The sequence below is a fragment of the Acipenser ruthenus genome, chromosome 12 (genome assembly GCF_902713425.1).
Source record: "Acipenser ruthenus chromosome 12, fAciRut3.2 maternal haplotype, whole genome shotgun sequence".
NCBI lineage: Eukaryota > Metazoa > Chordata > Actinopteri > Acipenseriformes > Acipenseridae > Acipenser > Acipenser ruthenus.
Genome location: NC_081200.1, coordinates 42,245,548 through 42,268,047, shown reverse-complemented (window position 1 = coordinate 42,268,047; position 22,500 = coordinate 42,245,548). Strand labels below are relative to the sequence as shown.

The 22,500-nt window shown below is 50.0% G+C and overlaps 1 protein-coding gene across 1 annotated transcript in view; it reads left to right on the top strand.

Moving 5' to 3' along the window:
- Positions 1-22,500, top strand: part of LOC131740126 (dynamin-3-like) — a 47,170-nt gene that overhangs the window by 20,756 nt on the left and 3,914 nt on the right. Inside the window, exons 15-19 of the mRNA XM_059035220.1 lie at positions 11,091-11,200; positions 14,926-15,037; positions 19,851-20,015; positions 20,711-20,934; positions 21,983-22,183. Of these exons, the coding sequence (XP_058891203.1) occupies positions 11,091-11,200; positions 14,926-15,037; positions 19,851-20,015; positions 20,711-20,934; positions 21,983-22,183 (812 nt within the window). The remainder of the gene's footprint in view (positions 1-11,090; positions 11,201-14,925; positions 15,038-19,850; positions 20,016-20,710; positions 20,935-21,982; positions 22,184-22,500) is intronic.

Here is a 22,500-nt window from a genome sequence, read left to right as displayed (position 1 = left end):
TGCGCACGCACACATGCACACGCAGATGTGATGAGTGTTTTGTTTCCATATCATTTGGATTCTTGTCTTTGTATGAGGACAGCATGGAGTTCAATGGCACAGCTGGTTGAAATGTTCATTCATTAGTCGGAGACCTGTTTGAATGTTATTTGTGAAGGCTCTATATACTCTTTCACTGTGTCAGCCGAGTCTGTGTACAGGACTGATTATAACCCCTTCAGACTCTGCGGTGTGTCAGCAAAACAGAAGCAAGGACGCCATGCAGAAGGATTCATCTTTCTTTACTTTGAATCTTGTTTCTGACACAGACATGAAATAATACAAAGAGTACAGCCCTTGTACAGACTGCCCGCGCGTGTGGGGTGAGTGGAACCCTGTCGATCCCGGTGCCTGTGCCTCTGCCTGGCTGCGACTCGGTCAGGCTGGGTTGTCATGTGACTGCCTGTCTGTGCCTGCTGTACAGGTGGGAGGATGTTCTGCACAGCAAGTGTAGACAGGCAGACACATGACAACTCCGTTCAGCCAATGGCAGGGCTGGATCCTCTGTGACATCACAGTTGGGAGGCGGCGACCCTGAGCTGTGGAAGTTACAGTGCAATACACACAGTATAATACAACACTGTGCAATACACCACAGTGCAATACACGCAGTGCAATACACACAGTGCAATACACCACAGTGCAATACAACACAGTGTAATACACCACAGTGCAATACACACAGTATAATACAACACAGTGCAATACACCACAGTATAATACAACACAGTGCAATACAACACAGTGCAATACACCACAGTGCAATACACCACAGTGCAATACACACAGTATAATACAACACAGTGCAATACACACAGTATAATACAACACAGTGCAATACACCACAGTATAATACAACACAGTGCAATACACACAGTATAATACAACACAGTGCAATACACCACAGTGCAATACACGCAGTGCAATACACACAGTGCAATACAACACAGTGCAATACAACACAGTGCAATACACCACAGTGCAATACACACAGTATAATACAACACAGTGCAATACACCACAGTGCAATACACGCAGTGCAATACACACAGTGCAATACAACACAGTGCAATACAACACAGTGTAATACACCACAGTGCAATACACACAGTATAATACAACACAGTGCAATACACCACAGTATAATACAACACAGTGCAATACACACAGTATAATACAACACAGTGCAATACAACACAGTGCAATACACCACAGTGCAATACACCACAGTGCAATACACACAGTATAATACAACACAGTGCAATACACACAGTATAATACAACACAGTGCAATACAACACAGTGCAATACAACACAGTGTAATACAACACAGTGCAATACAACACAGTGCAATACAACACAGTGTAATACACACAGTGCAATACAACACAGTGCAATACACACAGTATAATACAACACAGTGCAATACAACACAGTGCAATACACCACAGTGCAATACACACAGTATAATACACCACAGTGCAATACAACACAGTGTAATACACACAGTGCAATACAACACAGTGCAATACAACACAGTGCAATACACACAGTATAATACACCACAGTGCAATACACCACAGTGCAATACACCACAGTGCAATACACCACAGTGCAATACACACAGTGCAATACAACACAGTGCAATACACACAGTGCAATACAACGCAGTGCAATACAACACAGTGCAATACACACAGTGCAATACACACAGTATAATACAACACAGTGCAATACAACACAGTGCAATACACACAGTGCAATACACACAGTGCAATACAACACAGTGCAATACACACAGTGCAATACAACACAGTGTAATACAACACAGTGTAATACACACAGTGCAATACACACAGTGCAATACACCACAGTGCAATACACCACAGTGCAATACACCGCAGTGCAATACACCGCAGTGCAATACACCGCAGTGCAATACACCACAGTGCAATACACGCAGTGCAATACAACACAGTGCAATACACGCAGTGCAATACAACACAGTGCAATACAACACAGTGCAATACAACACAGTGCAATACACTCAGTGCAATACAACACAGTGCAATACACACAGTGCAATACACACAGTATAATACACCACAGTGCAATACAACACAGTGTAATACAAGACAACACTGGACTGCAGTGTTGAATGCAGTGGGTTTGAGTAGCTCTGTGGTTAGTGTGCTGGGCTGCAGTGTGGGAGGCAGTGGGTTTGAGTAGCTCAGTGGTTAGAGTGCTGGGCTGCAGTGTGGGAGGCAGTGGGTTTGAGTAGCTCAGTGGTTAGTGTGCTGGGCTGCAGTGTGGAAGGCAGTGGGTTTGAATAGCTCAGTGGTTAGAGTGCTGGGCTGCAGTGTGGGAGGCAGTGGGTTTGAGTAGCTCAGTGGTTAGTGTGCTGGGCTGCAGTGTGGAAGGCAGTGGGTTTGAATAGCTCAGTGGTTAGAGCGCTGGAAGGCGGTGGATGGCAGGGCTGTCCCAGTGAGCCTGTTAGCTCCAGTGGATGGCAGTTTGTTCAGATTAGTGTCTGTCAGATAGAGACAGGAACTGTTGTTCCTGCTCAGTGTTGTGTGGAAAGCGTGCATCCTGACAGGAGGTGTTAAAGCACAGAGTGGAGCGGAGAGACTGCACCAGAGAAGCACAGCAGTGTGCAAGTAGAGAAGCACACTGCAGCTGCACAGTCTGAACCGCTTGGGCTAAACAAGGCAAGAGACAGCAAACTACACCGCATCCTTCACACAGATGAGCCATCTCCAAGTGCTCTGCATCAAAGATGAAGATGCTTTATACAAACAAAAGGAAAATGGAAAGGAAAAGCAGACAGGATGCTATCATTTTGATCCGGCAAAGCAGTACTGTCCCCAGCAGTGCAGCCTCTCTCCCCCGTGTCATCAGAGTCACATCCTTAAACAAACACAGGATGTTTATCCCGAGGGGCCTCTTCCAATCAAGGGGGGGGTTCGTGCAACCCCCCCCCCCCCCAGGGACAAAGAGCTTCAGACTAAACGCTGCACTCGGGCGCCCAGGAAAACCAGGTCCCTCAGCATCACACACCCTCCAATGAGAGCCTTCAGCATCACACACCTCCTCCAATGAGACCTACTTCAGCATCACACACCTCCTCCAATGAGAGCCTTCAGCATCACACACCTCCTCCAATGAGAGCCTTCAGCATCACACACCTCCTCCAATGAGAGCCCTCAGCATCACACACCTCCTCCAATGAGAGCCTTCAGCATCACACACCTCCTCCAATGAGACCTACTTCAGCATCACACACCTCCTCCAATGAGAGCCTTCAGCATCACACACCTCCTCCAATGAGAGCCCTCAGCATCACACACCTCCTCCAATGAGAGCCTTCAGCATCACACACCTCCTCCAATGAAACCTACTTCAGCATCACACACCTCCTCCAATGAGAGCCTTCAGCATCACACACCTCCTCCAATGAGAGCCTTCAGCATCACACACCTCCTCCAATGAGAGCCTTCAGCATCACACACCTCCTCCAATGAGACCTGCTTCAGCATCACACACCTCCTCCAATGAGAGCCTTCAGCATCACACACCTCCTCCAATGAGAGCCCTCAGCATCACACACCTTCTCAATGAGAGCTTTCAGCATCACACACCTCCTCCAATGAGAGCCTTCAGCATCACACACCTCCTCCAATGAGACCTGCTTCAGCATCACACACCTCCTCCAATGAGAGCCCTCAGCATCACACACCTCCTCCAATGAGAGCCTTCAGCATCACACACCTCCTCCAATGAGAGCCCTCAGCATCACACACCTCCTCCAATGAGACCTGCTTCAGCTTTTAATGACCATTGTTTCCAACACGCCTGTTGTGATTCACCTCGGCAAGCAGTCAAGGGGAGCTACACAAATCCATCTGTACATCAAGTAACAGTGTTTTATTCTTTTTCTTTTAATCCTGCTCAATGTTCATTTGCCAGCCTGCCTTCCTCTCTGCCTGCCTCTCTGCCTCCCTCCCTCACTGCCCCTCTACCTCCCTCCCTGCCTCTCTGCCTCCCTCCCTGCCTGCCTCCCTCCCTCACTGCCACTCTACCTCCCTCCCTGCCTGCCTCTCTGCCTTCCTGCCTCCCTCCCTCTCTCACTGCCTCTCTGCCTCCCTCCCTGCCTCTCTGCCTGTTTTGTTTTTCCAGGGAATGTTCCCCCCCTCCACTCCGGCTCAGATGTCGGCTCTCTGTTCTCCCGCTGGGAGTTCAACCACTCGGATTAGTTCTCCGTATCCCAGCTGGACCTGCACCAAGCAAAACCAAACACATTCCTCTGTCAAAGAGACTTTTTCTTTTACTAGTGTAACGCACACACAGAGCTGTCCGATTCTTTCTTTGAATGCTCACACGCGCATACGCACTTGCAAGGTTTAGTGTTGGGCCATATATGCACATATAATATCATTTATTGATGAGAAACACACACATGTTTAAATATTCTACACAACTGCAGATGTGGAAGCAGCCAACTTACACTCGGATCCTGTATATAAACACACACGCACACGCACACACACACACACACACACACACACGCACCGAAGAAAACAGAAGGTTCCCCGAGGACAGCCAGGATGCAATGCAAACCAAAACCAGCTGTTTGAAAAGCTTGGGCCAGTGAACTAAAAAACAGCAGTGCTGGAGAGAGGGAGAAGAAAGAGGTAGGAGAGGGAAAAAGAAAGAAGAGAGGGAAAAGAGAGAGAGAGGGGAAGGGGAAGGAGAGTGAAAAGGGAGAGGGTTTGGGAGAAGGAGAGTGAAAAGGGAGAGGGTTTGGGAGGAGAGTGAAAAGGGAGAGGGTTTGGGATGAGAGTGAAAAGGGAGAGGGTTTGGGATGAGAGTGAAAAGGGAGAGGGTTTGGGAGGAGAGTGAAAAGGGAGAGGGTTTGGGGGAAGGAGAGTGAAAAGGGAGAGGGTTCGGGGGAAGGAGAGTGAAAAGGGAGAGGGTTCGGGGGAAGGAGTGAAAAGGGAGAGGGTTTGGGACGAGAGTGAAAAGGGAGAGGGTTTGGGAGAAGGAGAGTGAAAAGGGAGAGGGTTCGGGGAAGGAGTGAAAAGGGAGAGGGTTTGGGACGAGAGTGAAAAGGGAGAGGGTTTGGGACAAGAGTGAAAAGGGAGAGGGTTTGGGACAAGAGTGAAAAGGGAGAGGGTTTGGGGGAAGGAGAGTGAAAAAGGAGAGGGTTTGGGACGAGAGTGAAAAGGGAGAGGGTTTGGGAGAAGGAGAGTGAAAAGGGAGAGGGTTCGGGGGAAGGAGAGTGCTAGAGTCGGAGCTCACACTGGCTGAAGGGCACTCCACCACACAAGGCATATCTGGAGACTAAACCCTGCAAATCCAAATTGGCACAGTCTTCCCACACCTTGTCTCACAGCATCCTCGCAGCAGCACAGTGCCCACAACCTGACAGAACTGCCTGAAACAGCAAAGCCAGCACAGTGCCCACAACCTGACAGAACAACACAGTGCCCACAACCTGACACAACAGCACAGTGCCCACAACCTGACACAACAGCACAGTGCCCACAACCTGACACAACAGCACAGTGCCCACAACCTGACAGAACTGCACAGTGCCCACAACCTGACAGAACTGCCTGAAACAGCAAAGCCAGCCACACACCCTGGAGACACACCTAGGAATCGACCTGCTTTCTCAGCACTGCTGTCTGATTCAGTCTCTTGCATCCAAACACAGAAAGCAGTCTGTTGCTCCCTCAGTGTCTGTCTGTATTGGTCACTTCTGATCAGTATAACTTTTCAAAGAGATTCCGCTTGACAGTCAGCTTGGAACTTTATCCATCACAGAGACTTGAAACGTCCATCCAGACTCAGTCCTCGATCTTCACATCTGTGTGTCTGTCAGTCGGTCACACACCACCCCCACACACAAGCACAAACCCCACACCAGCATTTCAGGTTTCATCTTTAAACTCTTATATAGTGGACACCAGCCGCTACCTTTCCTGTTTATATAAAACCCCAGCGAGGCGACTCGGACCAGTTGAGGGGTCACTGTGGTCCGGCCGCTCCTCCTCTGTGGGCCTGACCCTCAGCAATGCTTCAGCCCAGCGACTGTGAGGTCACTAACCTGAGGAGAGGCTGTTAGCAGAGAGAGTGGAGAGGTCTGTCTGTCTGTCTGTCTGTGTGTCGCTGAGCTCCCTTGCACAGTCTAACCAATGTGCAGACTACTGTACAACAGTATGATCCTGAACAGGTAGTCTGAACACTGGGTCGACGGGGCAGGATTGTCCTTCCTTCTTTTCTTTCTCTTCATCCTTCCCCTGCTCCTCCAGAAAACATACCGCCTGGTCCTGGAGAGAGAGAGGGAGACAGAAAGAAAGAAAGAAAGAAAGAAAGAAAGAAAGAAAAAGAAAAAGCAGGCAAGCGAGGTCCTGTCTCCTAGTGCTCAAGGCTCGCAGTGAGCTGCCTTCCTGCTCTGTCCACGGCAGGGGAAGTGCGGCGCTTTCCAGCCTTGACGTGGCACATGCAGACTGGGGATCTGGCAATGAATTTAGGGAAGAGATATAAAAAAAACTGGAGAGAGAGAGGGAGGGGGCTGGGCCTCAGAGGCCTTATATGGATTGATGCGACCCAAGGGAACAGGTTGGAGTGGGCCCTAACCCTCTCTCCTCTCTCCCTCTCTCCTTGCTCCCTCTCTCCTCGCTCCCTTTCCCTGTCTCCTCTCTCCCCCGCTCTCCTTGCTCCCTCTCCCTGTCTCCTCTCTCCTCCCTCTCTCCCTCTCCCTCTCTCCTCTCTACCCCGCTCTCCTCGCTCCCTCTTCCTGTCTCCTCTCTCCCCTGCTCTCCTCGCTCCCTCTCCCTGTCTCCGCTCTCCCCCGCTCCCTCTCCCTGTCTCCTCTCCTCCCTCTCCCCCGCTCTCCTCGCTCCCTCTCCCTGTCTCCCCCTCTCCCTCGCTCTCTCTCAGACTGCGCTGTGTTGTAAAGCAGTAGCAGATGTTTCAGTGTAATGTTAGTCATTTCATCTGATCCAGCTGTTTTTTTTAAACTTGGGCAGGAAGTGGGCCCCACTGGTATGGAAAGAGAAAACAAAGATGCAGAGCAGGAGACGGCTTGACTTGGATTCACTTGGAGTGTTTCAAGTGTGTGTGTATATATGTATGTGTGTGTATATATGTATATATATATATATATATATATGTGTGTGTATGTATATGTGTATATATATATATATGTGTTGTGAAATGGTTGCACCACTCTTAAAAATACGACTCAGGATGCAGGAAATTGATTTTTCTTGCGCGGTTGCACTATCTTTAATAAACAAAAAATAAACAAATACAAAATAAAAAAAAACCTAACTCCGTTTGGAGCGCTTACTAAGCAGGTACTTTCCCTGACTAACTTGCAAGACGGCTAAGCCGTTTACCTGACACCGAACACAATCAAGAATCACACAAGCTTATCACAGCACTTACTATTTTTTCTGTGGACTGCTCGGAAGCAGAGCACCTCTCTTCTGCTTCCTTCTACTCAGCAGCCCTGAGCAGACTGACTGCTCCTCTTAAATACCCTGCACCTGGTCCCAATTTAGCAATAGCTACCAGGTGCAGGGGATAATTAATAATAAAACAATTAACAAATGATTAACTAAAAGGCAAAACAATTAAACAAAAGGTGCATTTTCTCTTCAGGGAGGTTTTAAACCCCCTCCCTGCTGTCTCACACAAACCGCTGTCTTACAGTGTATATATGTGTATGTATATATATATATATATATGTGTATGTATATGTGTATATATGTATATGTGTATTTAGAAGACGCATTTCATTTCAGGGGCTCCTCTGTTCTGACTGGGTATAGGGGACGGGGGTGCTGGGGAGGGGGGGCAATGTCCCCCTCACTCTAGACCCCCTCCCCCTCCCTCTCTCTCTCTCTAAGCCCACACTCCAGCAGTAACTCGAGCTGTTTCCTGAGAATGAAGCCCCTGTGAAAGGGAGGGGGGGGGGGGGTCTGGAGAATGTTCTTTGTCAGACTCTGCATGAGTAATGACTTCCACATGTGGCCCTGCTGCTTCCTCTCAGCTCTGCTTTCTCACCCCTCATCTGAGGACTGTCTCCTCTCAGCCCCTTCAACTTTCTGTTCTCTCCTCTGTCTCCTCTCCCCCTTCAACTTTCTGTTCTCTCCTCTGTCTCCTCTCCCCCTTCAACTTTCTGTTCTCTCCTCTGTCTCCTCTCCCCCTTCAACTTTCTGTTCTCTCCTCTGTCTCCTCTCTGCCCCTTCAACTTTCTGTTCTCTCCTCTGTCTCCTCTCAGCCCCTTCAACTTTCTGTTCTCTCCTCTGTCTCCTCTCAGCCCCTTCAACTTTCTGTTCTCTCCTCTGTCTCCTCTCTCCCTTCAACTTTCTGTTCTCTCCTCTGTCTCCTCTCTCCCTTCAACTTTCTGTTCTCTCCTCTGTCTCCTCTCTGCCCCTTCAACTTTCTGTTCTCTCCTGTTTGCTCTCTGCTCACTCTCACTCTCTCAGTAGCTTTGAGATTGTGAAGTGACGGCATCTTCTGTAACTTTTTAAAAACTTGATTTGAAAGTTGAAAAAGTTTTGCCCCTATGAAGTGAAGGCACCACAGAATCCCAGTCCTGGGAAAAGCATGCGGGGAAACTGCAAATTTACTGTGCTAAAGTTTTATATGAGCAGCGCTGGTGTTGGGAGACACCAAAGAAAACTGAAATATAAAAAAACAACTCCTGATGTGCTGAGGGGGTGGGGGGAGGGGGGTGCTGGAATGCTTGGCTGGCCCCCAGCCCGATTCCTCTGGAATGGCGCTCGGCGCTCCCTGCTCCCTGTTCCAGACCCTGCAGGCTGAGGAGACCCCAGTGACGGGATCGGCCAGGAGAGCGGGAGAGCAGACTGGGGGGCAATCCCAGAGCAGAACAGAGCTGGCTGGGCTGGGCTGCATTGGGCTTGGCTGGGCTGGGCTGGGCTGGGCTGGATTGGGCTGGGCTGTGCTGAGCTGTTCTGGATTGGGCTGGGCAGACTGTATTCTTTATCGTCTCTGCAAAGCCCATTGACTCCTCTTACCGCAGTGTAGAAGTCCTGTATATGAGTGGTATTGCATAGGCAGGGCACAGGTATTGAGCAGCATGGTGACTATGTTAGTTCAAGGTAAAGCACAGTATGAGCCTGGTACAGACATGCACATCTTCAGAGTGACTGTGCAGCTTTACCACACAGGTGCAGCTCTCCTAAGAGTACGTTTGCAGCCTGACTTGTCCTTATACCAGGACATGGAAAATTCAAGAATGACAATTAAAAAAAAACCAAAACCAAAACTTTCTATTGTAAGCTGCCTAAAATGAATAACGCATCAAAGAAAATCACAGAGACTGAAACATTTTAACATTTAATGGTAATTACTGAGTCAACATTTACATTGTAACGTTTAAAACAATCTTTTAAAATGTAACAAACAAGGGTCATTTAAATGTGTTGGCTGAAAAAGGGAACAAGCAGACAAAACTGATTAAAACAAAACAAGGTTGAAAGACAAATTCGGCAACATTTTCAAGTCTTGTAAACGTTTCAAACTTAGGCGATGTTCATACAGTAATTAAACGGACTGTGTTGTATAGCGTTATGCTGACTTTGAAAAACAAAATGTTAAAAACAGGATTTAGTGCAAGTGACAAAACCGAAACTTTGTGCTTTTCTTACACACACTAAATTATATAGGACGTTTTAAACCACATAACAACCAACCTGTACAAAATAATGTGAAGAACAAGAACAGGAAAAACAAGAAGAAATCATATGCGACTTTTTATCCCTCTAGCGTGTTGCACACACATGCTTCTTGTGCAGTTTCAACACTCATGGTTTGTCTTTGTGGTGTAAAAACCTGTCCATATGCGGAAACTGCTCCTTCTGCATCCACAGAGTTTGGTGGAATTGACAAAAAAGCAGCGTGCAGTTTTTGCCATGTTTGGGAATCCGATTTCAGACTTCACCCACAAATCAACAATATTGACATTTTTGTCCCGTTCAGCGGCAGGGTGCTTGTAAGACTCAATTTTATTTCTATAGCTTGTGAAATCAGGGATTGCATCTCGTGGCAAAGCTGTGACATCCAAGACTGACACCGTGATAAACAGAAGATCTGTTATTAGTCGTAGTTTTATTATTGTTGCAGACATTTCTATGTAGTTGTCTATGGTTTCTACATGATAGATTTTCACGGTAGGCAGTCAAATACGCGATTTCCGTGAAATCGTGACTTTTCCGTGGCCCTACTTATACCAGGACATGGATTATTCTCTCCCTGGTATCACTGTGCTTCACTCTTGGCTGTGCTGTTCATCCTCCAGGTTTGCACAGCAGTGATTCTGTGATGCTTCTGCTTCAGTACTCAGCAGCGCATTACCTCCTTTCTTTAAAAGCAGACCCTGCTGGAAACTCTTTCTGTGTTTTTTCACTCAGAAGTGACATTTCTGAGACAGCATGTTAAGAATGTGCTGATGTGTGTAGCAGACTGTGGAGGAGTCCCTGCGGTCTCTGATCTCTCTAGCACCTACAGGCAGCCGTGACTGAACAGAACAGGCAAGCCAAGCCAAGCGACTGCACTTACTCCATCCCCTCCTCAGAGAGCCGGGTGCTGCTTTACTATTGACTGCTCTTACTCCATCCCCTCCTCGGAGAGCCGGGTGCTGCTTTACTATTGACTGCACTTACGCCATCCCCTCCTCGGAGAGCCGGGTGCTGCTTTACTATTGACTGCACTTACTCCATCCCCTCCTCGGAGAGCCGGGTGCTGGTTTACTATTGACTGCACTTACTCCATCCCCTCCTCGGAGAGCCGGGTGCTGCTTTACTATTGACTGCTCTTACTCCATCCCCTCCTCGGAGAGCCGGGTGCTGCTTTTCCAGTGTTTCCACTGGCACAGCCCCAGTCCTGGAGCTCATTCTCTCTGAGCAGACGGTGCCAGTGACTGCCTGCTGTCTTACCGGTGGCAGAGGGGCCAGCCAGGACCCCCATGCCAAGGAGCTCCTGATTGAATCTGCCGTGTGTCTCTGTGTTTGCAGGAGAAGGAGAAGAAGTACATGCTGCCCCTGGACAATCTGAAGGTGCGGGACGTGGAGAAGGGCTTCATGTCCAGTAAGCACATCATCGCCATCTTCAACACAGAGCAGAGGTGAGAGAGCGAGCACCAAGCACACTGCCAGCATGAGCACCGAAACACACTGCACTGCCAGCATGAGCACCGAAACACACTGCACTGCCAGCATGAGCACCGAGACACACTGCAAGGCCAGCATGAGCACCGAGACACACTGCACTGCCAGCATGAGCACCGAAACACACTGCACTGCCAGCATGAGCACCGAAACACACTGCACTGCCAGCATGAGCACCGAGACACACTGCACTGCCAGCATGAGCACCGAGACACACTGCACTGCCAGCATGAGCACCGAGACACACTGCAATGCCAGCATGAGCACCGAGACACACTGCACTGCCAGCATGAGCACCGAGACACACTGCACTGCCAGCATGAGCACCGAGACACACTGCAATGCCAGCATGAGCACCGAGACACACTGCACTGCCAGCATGAGCACCGAGACACACTGCACTGCCAGCATGAGCACCGAAACACACTGCACTGCCAGCATGAGCACCGAGACACACTGCACTGCCAGCATGAGCACCGAGACACACTGCACTGCCAGCATGAGCACCGAGACACACTGCAATGCCAGCATGAGCACCGAGACACACTGCAATGCCAGCATGAGCACCGAAACACACTGCACTGCCAGCATGAGCACCGAGACACACTGCACTGCCAGCATGAGCACCGAAATACACTGCACTGCCAAGCACTGTTCAATATTTATATTCTGTGTACAGTATAGTAAATACCAGACCCTGATATTGATGTGATACAGCCATCTAAAATTTCTACGTGTCAGATCGTTTGTATTAGATGGAAATGACATCACATTAAAATGAGCTGTACTGTTTAATTATTCTTATTTAACTACATATTATAAACACGCTAATGCAGGGTGCTGTGTGAGGTACAAGCTGGTTTTCATCCACCCTTGGGTAGAAAGCCAAACACTTTTGTTTAATTTATTGCTGCATGCACTTTACTTTGTAATGAACTGCATGAGTTGAAACTTCATTTTGAATACGTAATGTGCCACAGCTTTGACTCCTTGATGTATTGATTGTAAAGGGGGGACTCCAGTTCTCCTGCCTGCTAACACACAGCAGCCTGCAGGGAGGTGCAGTGCACATTGAGCGCTGTACTGGGGGAATGCAAGCGCTCTGCCAAGGCGGTGCCTCTTTGCACGGGAACTCGTATCAGAGCTCTGAAGCGCAGTATTCGGAGGCTCAGAGTTAACGTTTCACCTCCTTGGATGAGAGCAGAGGTTTTGTCAGGACTGCAACATGTGTAGCTGGTTTGTAATTAGTGAATGTAAGACAGCACGCCAAGAGGGGCATCATTAGTGCCATTTCACGCCTAATTAAATCCAGACCAGACCCCACAATATAGAGTGCTTTTCATTAGGCAAGTATTTCCATTATAACAGCGCCGGATCCAAACGAGTGGGTTTGTCAGACTGAAATTAAACATGAACTGGCATTCCAGGGAAAGCTTCATAGCCTCTGACAATCAGGCAGGGGGTAGTGGGGAGTGAAGGACTGGGTCTCACTCGGACACACACGCACACACACACACTCACACACACTCACTCACACACACACACTCCACACACACACACACTCCACACACTCGCACACTCCACACACTCGCACACACTCCACACACTCGCACACACACTCGCGCACACACACACACTCCACACACACACACACACTCCACACACACACACACACACTCCACACACACACACACACTCCACACACACACACACACACACTCCACACACACTCGCACACACTCCACACACTCGCACACACACTCGCGCACACACACACACTCCACACACACACACACACACACTCCACACACACACACACACACTCCACACACTCCACACACACACACACACTCCACACACACACACACACACACTCCACACACACACACACACACACTCCACACACACTCGCACACACACACACACTCCACACACACACACACACTCCACACACTCCACACACACACACACACTCCACACACACACACACACACACTCCACACACACACACACACACACTCGCACACACACTCGCGCACACACACACACTCCACACACACACACACACTCCACACACACACACACACACTCCACACACTCCACACACACACACACACTCCACACACACACACTCCACACACACACACACACACACTCCACACACTCGCACACTCCACACACTCGCACACACACACACAGACACACTCCACACTCGCACACACACTCACACACTCCACACACACTAACACACTCGCACACACACTCCACACACTCGCACACACACTCGCACACACACACACTCCACACACTCGCACACACACACTCCACACACACTCCACACATACACACACTCCACACACACACACTCCACACACACTCGCACACACACACTCCCCACACACTCGCACACACACTCGCACACACACACACACACTCCACACACACTCCACACACTCGCACACACACACACTCCACACACACACACACACACTCCACACACACTCCACACACTCGCACACACACACTCCACACACACTCCACACACTCGCACACACACACACACTCCATACACTCGCACACACACTCCACACACTCACTTGCACACACACTCACACTGCAGGAGGAATCATTGGGAGCTGTGTGTCCCAGCAGAGATGATGGTGCAGGAATGCGAGGCGTCTGTAAGATATTTAGTGGAATTACGCTGTCATTCTCAAAGATCAAACGCAGGAAACCAGGGCCTCCACGGCCAGCCAGGAAAATATTCATCAGGAGCGTTTATTTGTTTAGAAATTCTACATTCAGTATGAAACAAAAAAACATGCATGAATGGGATTAATGCCATTTGTATTGCTGTCTATATTATACAGTGTCCTAAAATAAGCAGCAGTGCCTCAATTGCAGAGACTCTGGACATGTGCGTGGACCCCCTTCAGTACAGCTTTATAAACGGGCTGGACTTGCATACAAAGAGAGACACACAGGTGTATACTAGGGCAGTTATTGTGGCTACAATGAGCTCTCCTTTAAGCTACTGTTGCTTACCTGGGATGCCTGCTTTTAGTTCCACTGTATAAGGGAAAGCCAGCACTAACCCTGAGCCTCTCCCTCACTCTGCACACACCTGCTCCCTCACTCTGCAGAGCACTGCTCCCTCACTCTGCACACACCACTCTGCAGAGCACTGCTCCCTCACTCTGCACACACCACTCTGCAGAGCACTGCTCCCTCACTCTGCACACACCACTCTGCAGAGCACTGCTCTCTCACTCTGCACACACCACTCTGCAGAGCACTGCTCCCTCACTCTGTAGAGCACTGCTCCCTCACTCTGCAGAGGCAGTGAGGTCTAGAGGTTAGAGCTGAGTGACTGGGAGGCAGTGTGGTCTAAGGGTTAGAGCTGAGTGACTGGGAGGCAGTGTGGTCTAAGGGTTAGAGCTGAGGGACTGGGAGGCAGTGAGGTCTAGGGGTTAGAGCTGAGGGACTGGAAGGGACTGTGTTCAGTGGTTAGACCTGAGGGACTGGGGGGGACTGTGTTCAGTGGTTAGAGCTGAGGGACTGGGGGGGCTGGGAGGGACTGTTCAGTGCTGAGGGACTGGGAGGCAGTGTGGTCTAGTGGTTAGAGCTGAGGGACTGGGAGGGACTGTGTTCAGTGCTGTGAATCGCTCTGTTCTGTTCCCAGGAATGTTTACAAGGACTATCGCTACCTGGAGCTGGCCTGTGACTCCCATGAAGAGGTGGACAGCTGGAAGGCTTCTCTGCTGCGAGCCGGAGTCTACCCTGAGAAACCCTCTGTGAGTGACCCGCCTGTCCCCCACCCTGCCCCCCACTGCACACCCTGCACACCACTTCACAGTGAGGCTGCAGCACAGCGACTGAGCCCTCCTCACACTGGAGAGAAGGGCTTTCACAGTGAGGCCGCAGCACAGCGACTGAGCCCTCCTCACACTGGAGAGAAGGGCTTTCACAGTGAGGCCGCAGCACAGCGACTGAGCCCTCCTCACACTGGAGAGAAGGGCTTTCACAGTGAGGCCGCAGCACAGCGACTGAGCCCTCCTCACACTGGAGAGAAGGGCTTTCACAGTGAGGCTGCAGCACAGCGACTGAGCCCTCCTCACACTGGAGAGAAGGGCTTTCACAGTGAAGCCGCAGCACAGCGACTGAGCCCTCCTCACACTGGAGAGAAGGGCTTTCACAGTGAGGCCGCAGCACAGCGACTGAGCCCTCCTCACACTGGAGAGAAGGGCTTTCACAGTGAGGCTGCAGCACAGCGACTGAGCCCTCCTCACACTGGAGAGAAGGGCTTTCACAGTGAGGCCGCAGCACAGCGACTGAGCCCTCCTCACACTGGAGAGAAGGGCTTTCACAGTGAGGCTGCAGCACAGCGACTGAGCCCTCCTCACACTGGAGAGAAGGGCTTTCACAGTGAGGCCGCAGCACAGCGACTGAGCCCTCCTCACACTGGAGAGAAGGGCTTTCACAGTGAGGCCGCAGCACAGCGACTGAGCCCTCCTCACACTGGAGAGAAGGGCTTTCACAGTGAGGCCGCAGCACAGTGACTGAGCCCTCCTCACACTGGAGAGAAGGGCTTACACAGTGAGGCCGCAGCACAGCGACTGAGCCCTCCTCACACTGGAGAGAAGGGCTTTCACAGTGAGGCTGCAGCACAGCGACTGAGCCCTCCTCACACTGGAGAGAAGGGCTTTCACAGTGAGGCCGCAGCACAGCGACTGAGCCCTCCTCACACTGGAGAGAAGGGCTTTCACAGTGAGGCTGCAGCACAGTGACTGAGCCCTCCTCACACTGGAGAGAAGGGCTTTCACAGTGAGGCTGCAGCACAGCGACTGAGCCCTCCTCACACTGGAGAGAAGGGCTTTCAGTGAGGCTGCAGCACAGCGACTGAGCCCTCCTCACACTGGAGAGAAGGGCTTTCACAGTGAGGCTGCAGCACAGCGACTGAGCCCTCCTCACACTGGAGAGAAGGGCTTTCACAGTGAGGCTGCAGCACAGCGACTGAGCCCTCCTCACACTTGAGAGAAGGGCTTTCACAGTGAGGCTGCAGCACAGCGACTGAGCCCTCCTCACACTGGAGAGAAGGGCTTTCACAGTGAGGCTGCAGCACAGCGACTGAGCCCTCCTCACACTGGAGAGAAGGGCTTTCACAGTGAGGCTGCAGCACAGCGACTGAGCCCTCCTCACACTGGAGAGAAGGGCTTTCACAGTGAGGCCGCAGCACAGCGACTGAGCCCTCCTCACACTGGAGAGAAGGGCTTTCACAGTGAGGCTGCAGCACAGCGACTGAGCCCTCCTCACACTGGAGAGAAGGGCTTTCACAGTGAGGCCGGTGCAGCAGCTGGTTCTCATTACAGAGGAGCTGCGATCCAGGCAGTGAATTCCAGCGACTGTCCCTGAGCAGCCGGGAGAGAGACCGCCACACCCTCGTCAGAGCAAAGAGTAACACAGCACAGGGAAAGCATGGGAAGTATAGGCAAGAGCTGGAAAGAATAGCAAGGTATGGTAAAGCATATTCCAAAACAAACCATGGTCAACTAACCCTTAGAAAAGATTCCAGCAGTAAAAGCACAGTAAGTGGAATAAAGCACGGCGCAGAATGGGTAAGAGTTGTAAAGCACAGAGGGCTATAAAGCTTCTTTAAAGAAATGGTAGTTGCATAGTATAACTATGGGACAAGAAAGAGAAAACTGCAAAGTGCCTGTCACAGATTGGGATGGTGGGTGACATCAGACCAGGGAGGAGACGCAGACAGCACTGGGGTATGAATGAACGTGCTGGGGTGCAGATTTATTACAAAATAAAAGGGGTTAAACAGAAACAAAACACTTATCCCAAAACAAAATGGCACAGTGGCCAAAATAAATAGATAGATACAAAACAAAACAAAAACAAGCGTCGAGCTGTGGAAACCAGCATGGGTAGCAATGGCTTTCTAATAATATCGACTCTCGACTCTCTAAATATATCGACTCTCTAACAATATCGACTCTCGTCTCTAATAATATCGACTCTCTAATAATATCGACTCCCGTCTCTCTAATAATATCGACTCTCTAATAATATCGACTCTCGTCTCTCTAATAATATCGACTCTCTGATAATATCGACGCTCGTCTCTCTAAATATATCGACTCCCGTCTCTGAAAATATCGACTCTCTAATAATATCGACTCCCGTCTCTCTAATAATATCGACTCTCTAATAATATCGACTCCCGTCTCTCTAATAATATCGACTCTCTAATAATATCGACTCTCGTCTCTCTAAATATATCGACTCTCTAATAATATCGACTCGTCTCTCTAAATATATCGACTCTCGTCTCTAATAATATCGACTCTCGACTCTAAATATATCGACTCTCTAATAATATCGACTCCCGTCTCTCTAATAATATCGACTCTCTAATAATATCGACTCCCGTCTCTCTAATAATATCGACTCTCTAATAATATCGACTCTCGACTCTAAATATATCGACTCTCTAATAATATCGACTCTCGTCTCTCTAAATATATCGACTCCCGTCTCTCTAAAAATGTCGACTCTCTAATAATATCGACTCTCGTCTCTCTAAAAATGTCGACTCTCTAATAATATCGACTCTCGTCTCTCTAAATATATCGACTCTCTAATAATATCGACTCTCGTCTCTCTAAATATATCGACTCTCTAATAATATCGACTCCCATCTCTCTAAAAATGTCGACTCTCTAATAATATCGACTCTCGTCTCTCTAAATATATCGACTCTCTAATAATATCGACTCTCGTCTCTCTAAATATATCGACTCCCGTCTCTCTAAAAATGTCGACTCTCTAATAATATCGACTCTCGTCTCTCTAAATATATCGACTCTCTAATAATATCGACTCTCGTCTCTCTAATAATATCGACTCTCGTCTCTCTAATAATATCGACTCTCATCTCTTGTCTCTCGTTCTGCCTCCGAACACACTAACCTGTTCAGCTAAAGCTGCTTGTTTCTGTATTGTGACGGAGGGATTAACTGGCTATCAGTTCCCTAGTTTATCCCCCCGGGTTTCTCATGCACGTGGTCAGCAGCCAGATTGTCAGTACTCACTCACTGTTGACCACGCATTCTCACCATTTGATCTGGAAGGGACATTTTAACCCCATCCAGGCTGTAAACAATAATAACAAAACATTGTGTTTTTATACACAAAACATACATTTTAAATAATAATACAACAAATACAAATACAAAATAACACAAAACCTAAAATAATCAGAGGCGGGGAGTACCCCCTCACAATGACCAAGCAAGGGTCTGCAGTCCTTGTGAGTTCCTGACAGATACTGCATAAATATAGAGAGAGAGCTGAGGGACTGGGAGGGAGGCAGGATGGCTCAGTGGTTGGCGCTCAGGGAGTGGGAGGGTGTGGTTTAGTGTCCTGCTACGGGAGAGCCTGTACTGTTGAACCCGTGTCCCTAGATCACACTGCTCGAGGGGTCTTTGGATGAAGCTGCAGTAATCTGTTTGAGGCGCCTGTACTGGAGCCACACAGTCACCCAGCAGAGAGAGACACATGTTTTCCATCTATTTCTTTTCAAGTTAAATTCCAGACGCTTGTTTTTTGTATGGGAGGCTGTGTGGTCTAGTGGTTAAAGAAAAGGGCTTGTAACCAAGAGGTCCCCAGTTCAACTCCCACCTCAGCCACTGACTCATTGTGTGACCCTGTCAAGTCACTTAACCTCCTTGTGCTCAGTCTTTCGGGTGAGACGTAGTTGTAAGTGACTCTGCAGCTAATATGCTTTACCATACCTCATACCTCAATGCTTACCCGTGCTTTGCCATGCTTTCATTACTATGAGACACTTTGCTAAGGGCAGGAGGGGCCGGTGCCCTGTTGGAGGGTCAGTTTGGTCTGTTTGTAAAGAGACCCCTCTCCCCTCACTACCCAGGGCTCCTGCCTCAGTGGGGGAGTTTCTGTTGTTTCAGAGAAGGAGTTAAAAGCCTCTGTGCTTGATTGTGGTCTGGGCTTCCCAATGGGTGGAGGGAGGTAATGAGAGCCAGCTGTCCCTGTGTGCTGAGCCAGCGAAGGGGAGCCCCTCCCTCCTCACTGCAGCGGAGTCCAGATCCGTGAGCTCTCTCCCAGCACTTCAGCCTTAGCACTGCAGTCCCTATGGGTTCTACTGGAATGCTGAGCCAATCAATATCTTTACATCTTAAAGCTTTAAGCAGATTTTTTTTAATCATTTTTTTTTTTACGAGCGAGCAGTTTAGAGCTCTTTTGAAGCACACTGGGATGCTTATTCATGAAGGACGCTGTTTAAATTAATTTGGTAACGGCTGGACTCCCATTACATAGCAGTTTGACCCATTCCTGGTTTTACTATGAGTTTAATAAGACTCATCTGAGCTGGTTACCTGCAAAAAACTGCAAAAATACTGTGCAAAAATACCAGGGCAAACTTTTATAAAGGAAGCTCTCTTGAGTGTTGAATAGGTATGGTAACCCTGCTCTTCTTCATTGGGTGTTGCTGGTGGGTGTTGCTGGTGGGTGATTGCTGGTGGGTGATTGCTGGTGGGTGTTGCTGGTGGCTGACGGCTCTCTCCTCTCTTGCAGGTGGACAGCGATGACTCGGGCCCCTCTGATAACTTCTCCATGGACCCCCAGCTGGAGCGGCAGGTGGAGACCATCAGGAACCTGGTCGACTCTTACATGGCCATCGTCAACAAGTGCATCCGGGACCTCATGCCCAAGACCATCATGCACCTCATGATCAGCAACGTAAGAGGCCACTGCAGTACCGCCTGCCGAGGCTAGGGGGCAGCTGTGGTTCAGTTTGCTCTGGTTCAGATTGCTCTGGTTCAGTTTGCTGTGGTTCAGTTTGCTGTGTTTCAGTTTGCTCTGGTTCAGTTTGCTGTGGTTCAGTTTGCTCTGGTTCAGTTTGCTGTGGTTCAGATTGCTCTGGTTCAGTTTGCTGTGGTTCAGTTTGCTGTGGTTCAGTTTGCTGTGGTTCAGTTTGCTGTGGTTCAGTTTGCTCTGGTTCAGTTTGCTGTGGTTCAGTTTGCTGTGGTTCAGTTTGCTGTGTTTCAGTTTGCTCTGGTTCAGTTTGCTGTGGTTCAGTTTGCTGTGGTTCAGTTTGCTGTGGTTCAGTTTGCTCTGGTTCAGTTTGCTGTGGTTCAGTTTGCTCTGGTTCAGTTTGCTCTGGTTCAGTTTGCTGTGGTTCAGTTTGCTGTGGTTCAGTTTGCTCTGGTTCAGTTTGCTGTGGTTCAGTTTGCTGTGGTTCAGTTTGCTGTGGTTCAGTTTGCTCTGGTTCAGTTTGCTGTGGTTCAGTTTGCTGTGGTTCAGTTTGCTGTGGTTCAGTTTGCTCTGGTTCAGTTTGCTGTGGTTCAGTTTGCTGTGGTTCAGTTTGCTCTGGTTCAGTTTGCTCTGGTTCAGGTATTGAGTTCTGGTTCTGATCTCTCTGTTTGTCCTGGCAGGTGAAGGAGTTCATCAACGCGGAGCTGCTGGCCCAGCTGTACTCCACGGAGGATCAGAGCGTGCTGATGGACGAGTCTGCAGAGCAGGCACAGCGCCGGGACGAGGTCCTGCGCACTCACCACGCCCTGAAGGAGGCACTAGCGATCATCGGAGACATCTCCACCACCACCATCTCCACACCACTTCCGCCCCCCGTCGACAACTCCTGGCAGGGGGGCCGCAGGTATTGAGACGGGGGGAATGGGAGGGTGTAGTGGTACAGGTACTGAGACAGGGGGGGAATGGGAGGGTGTAGGGGCACAGGTACTGAGACGGGGGGAATGGGAGGGTGTAGAGGTACAGGTACTGAGACAGGGGGGGAATGGGAGGGTCTAGGGGCACAGGTACTGAGACAGGGGGGGAATGGGAGGGTGTAGGGGCACAGGTACTGAGACGGGGGGAATGGGAGGGTGTAGGGGCACAGGTACTGAGACGGGGGGAATGGGAGGGTGTAGAGGTACAGGTACTGAGACAGGGGGGGAATGGGAGGGTCTAGGGGCACAGGTACTGAGACAGGGGGGAATGGGAGGGTGTAGGGGCACAGGTACTGAGACGGGGGAATGGGAGGGTGTAGGGGCACAGGTACTGAGACAGGGGGTATGGGAGGGTGTAGGGGCACAGGTAGTGAGATGGGGGAATGGGAGGGTGTAGGGGGCAGTGGTACTGACAGGGTGATGAGGCAGGCAATCTCTTCTTGAAATTAATAATAATAACAATAATAATAATAATAATGATGACGATGATGATGATGATGATGATGATGATGATGATGATGATGATGATGATGATGATGATGATGATGAACCCTGTGTATTAGTTGCTCTATACATTGATGATAATCGTTTCTTCACACTCTCCCTGTCCTCCCCAACCCTCTCTCCCTCTTCTCCCACCTCTCTCCCTCCTCACCCCTCTCTCCCTCCTCACCCTCTCTCCCTCCTCACCCTCTCTCCTCCTCACCCCTCTCTCCCTCCTCACCCTCTCTCCCTCTTCTCCCACCTCTCTCCCTCCCCACCCCTCTCTCCCTCCTCACCCTCTCTCCTCCCCACCCCTCTCCCTCTCTCTCTCCTCCCCACCCCTCTCTCCCTCTCCCTCTCCTCCCACCTCTCTTGCTCCTCACCGTTCTCCTTCTCTCCCTCCTCGACCCTCCCTTTCCTTCTCCCCTACCTCTCTCTCCCTCTCCTCCCTACCCCTCCCTCTCTCTCTCTCCCTCTCTCTCCCTCTCTGCTCAGGTCGCCCCCTCTGAGCCCCACTGCCCCCCGGAGGCTGCTCTCCTCCTCTCGTGTCCCTGCAGGTCGAGGCCCCGCCCCCGCGGCCCCCCCTGTTCCGTCACGCCCCGGCCCGCTGCCCCCCCTCAACAATAACGCTGAGGCGCCCACCGCCCCCCCCCAGGTCCCCAGCCGGCCCAACCGCGCCCCCCCCAGCATTCCCAGGTAGGTTCTGGAGCTGCACTGACAGGAAGTGCGCGGCTCTCTGAAAGCTAGACTTACAAACAGCACTGATCAGTAACTCCTGAGATCAATGAGACAGCACTGATCAGTAACTCCTGAGATCAATGAGACAGCACTGATCAGTAACTCCTGAGATCAATGAGTCAGCACTGATCAGTAACTCCTGAGATCAATGAGACAGCACTAATCAGTAACTCCTGAGATCAATGAGACAGCACTGATCAGTAACTCCTGAGATCAATGAGACAGCACTAATCAGTAACTCTTGAGATCAATGAGACAGCACTGATCAGTAACTC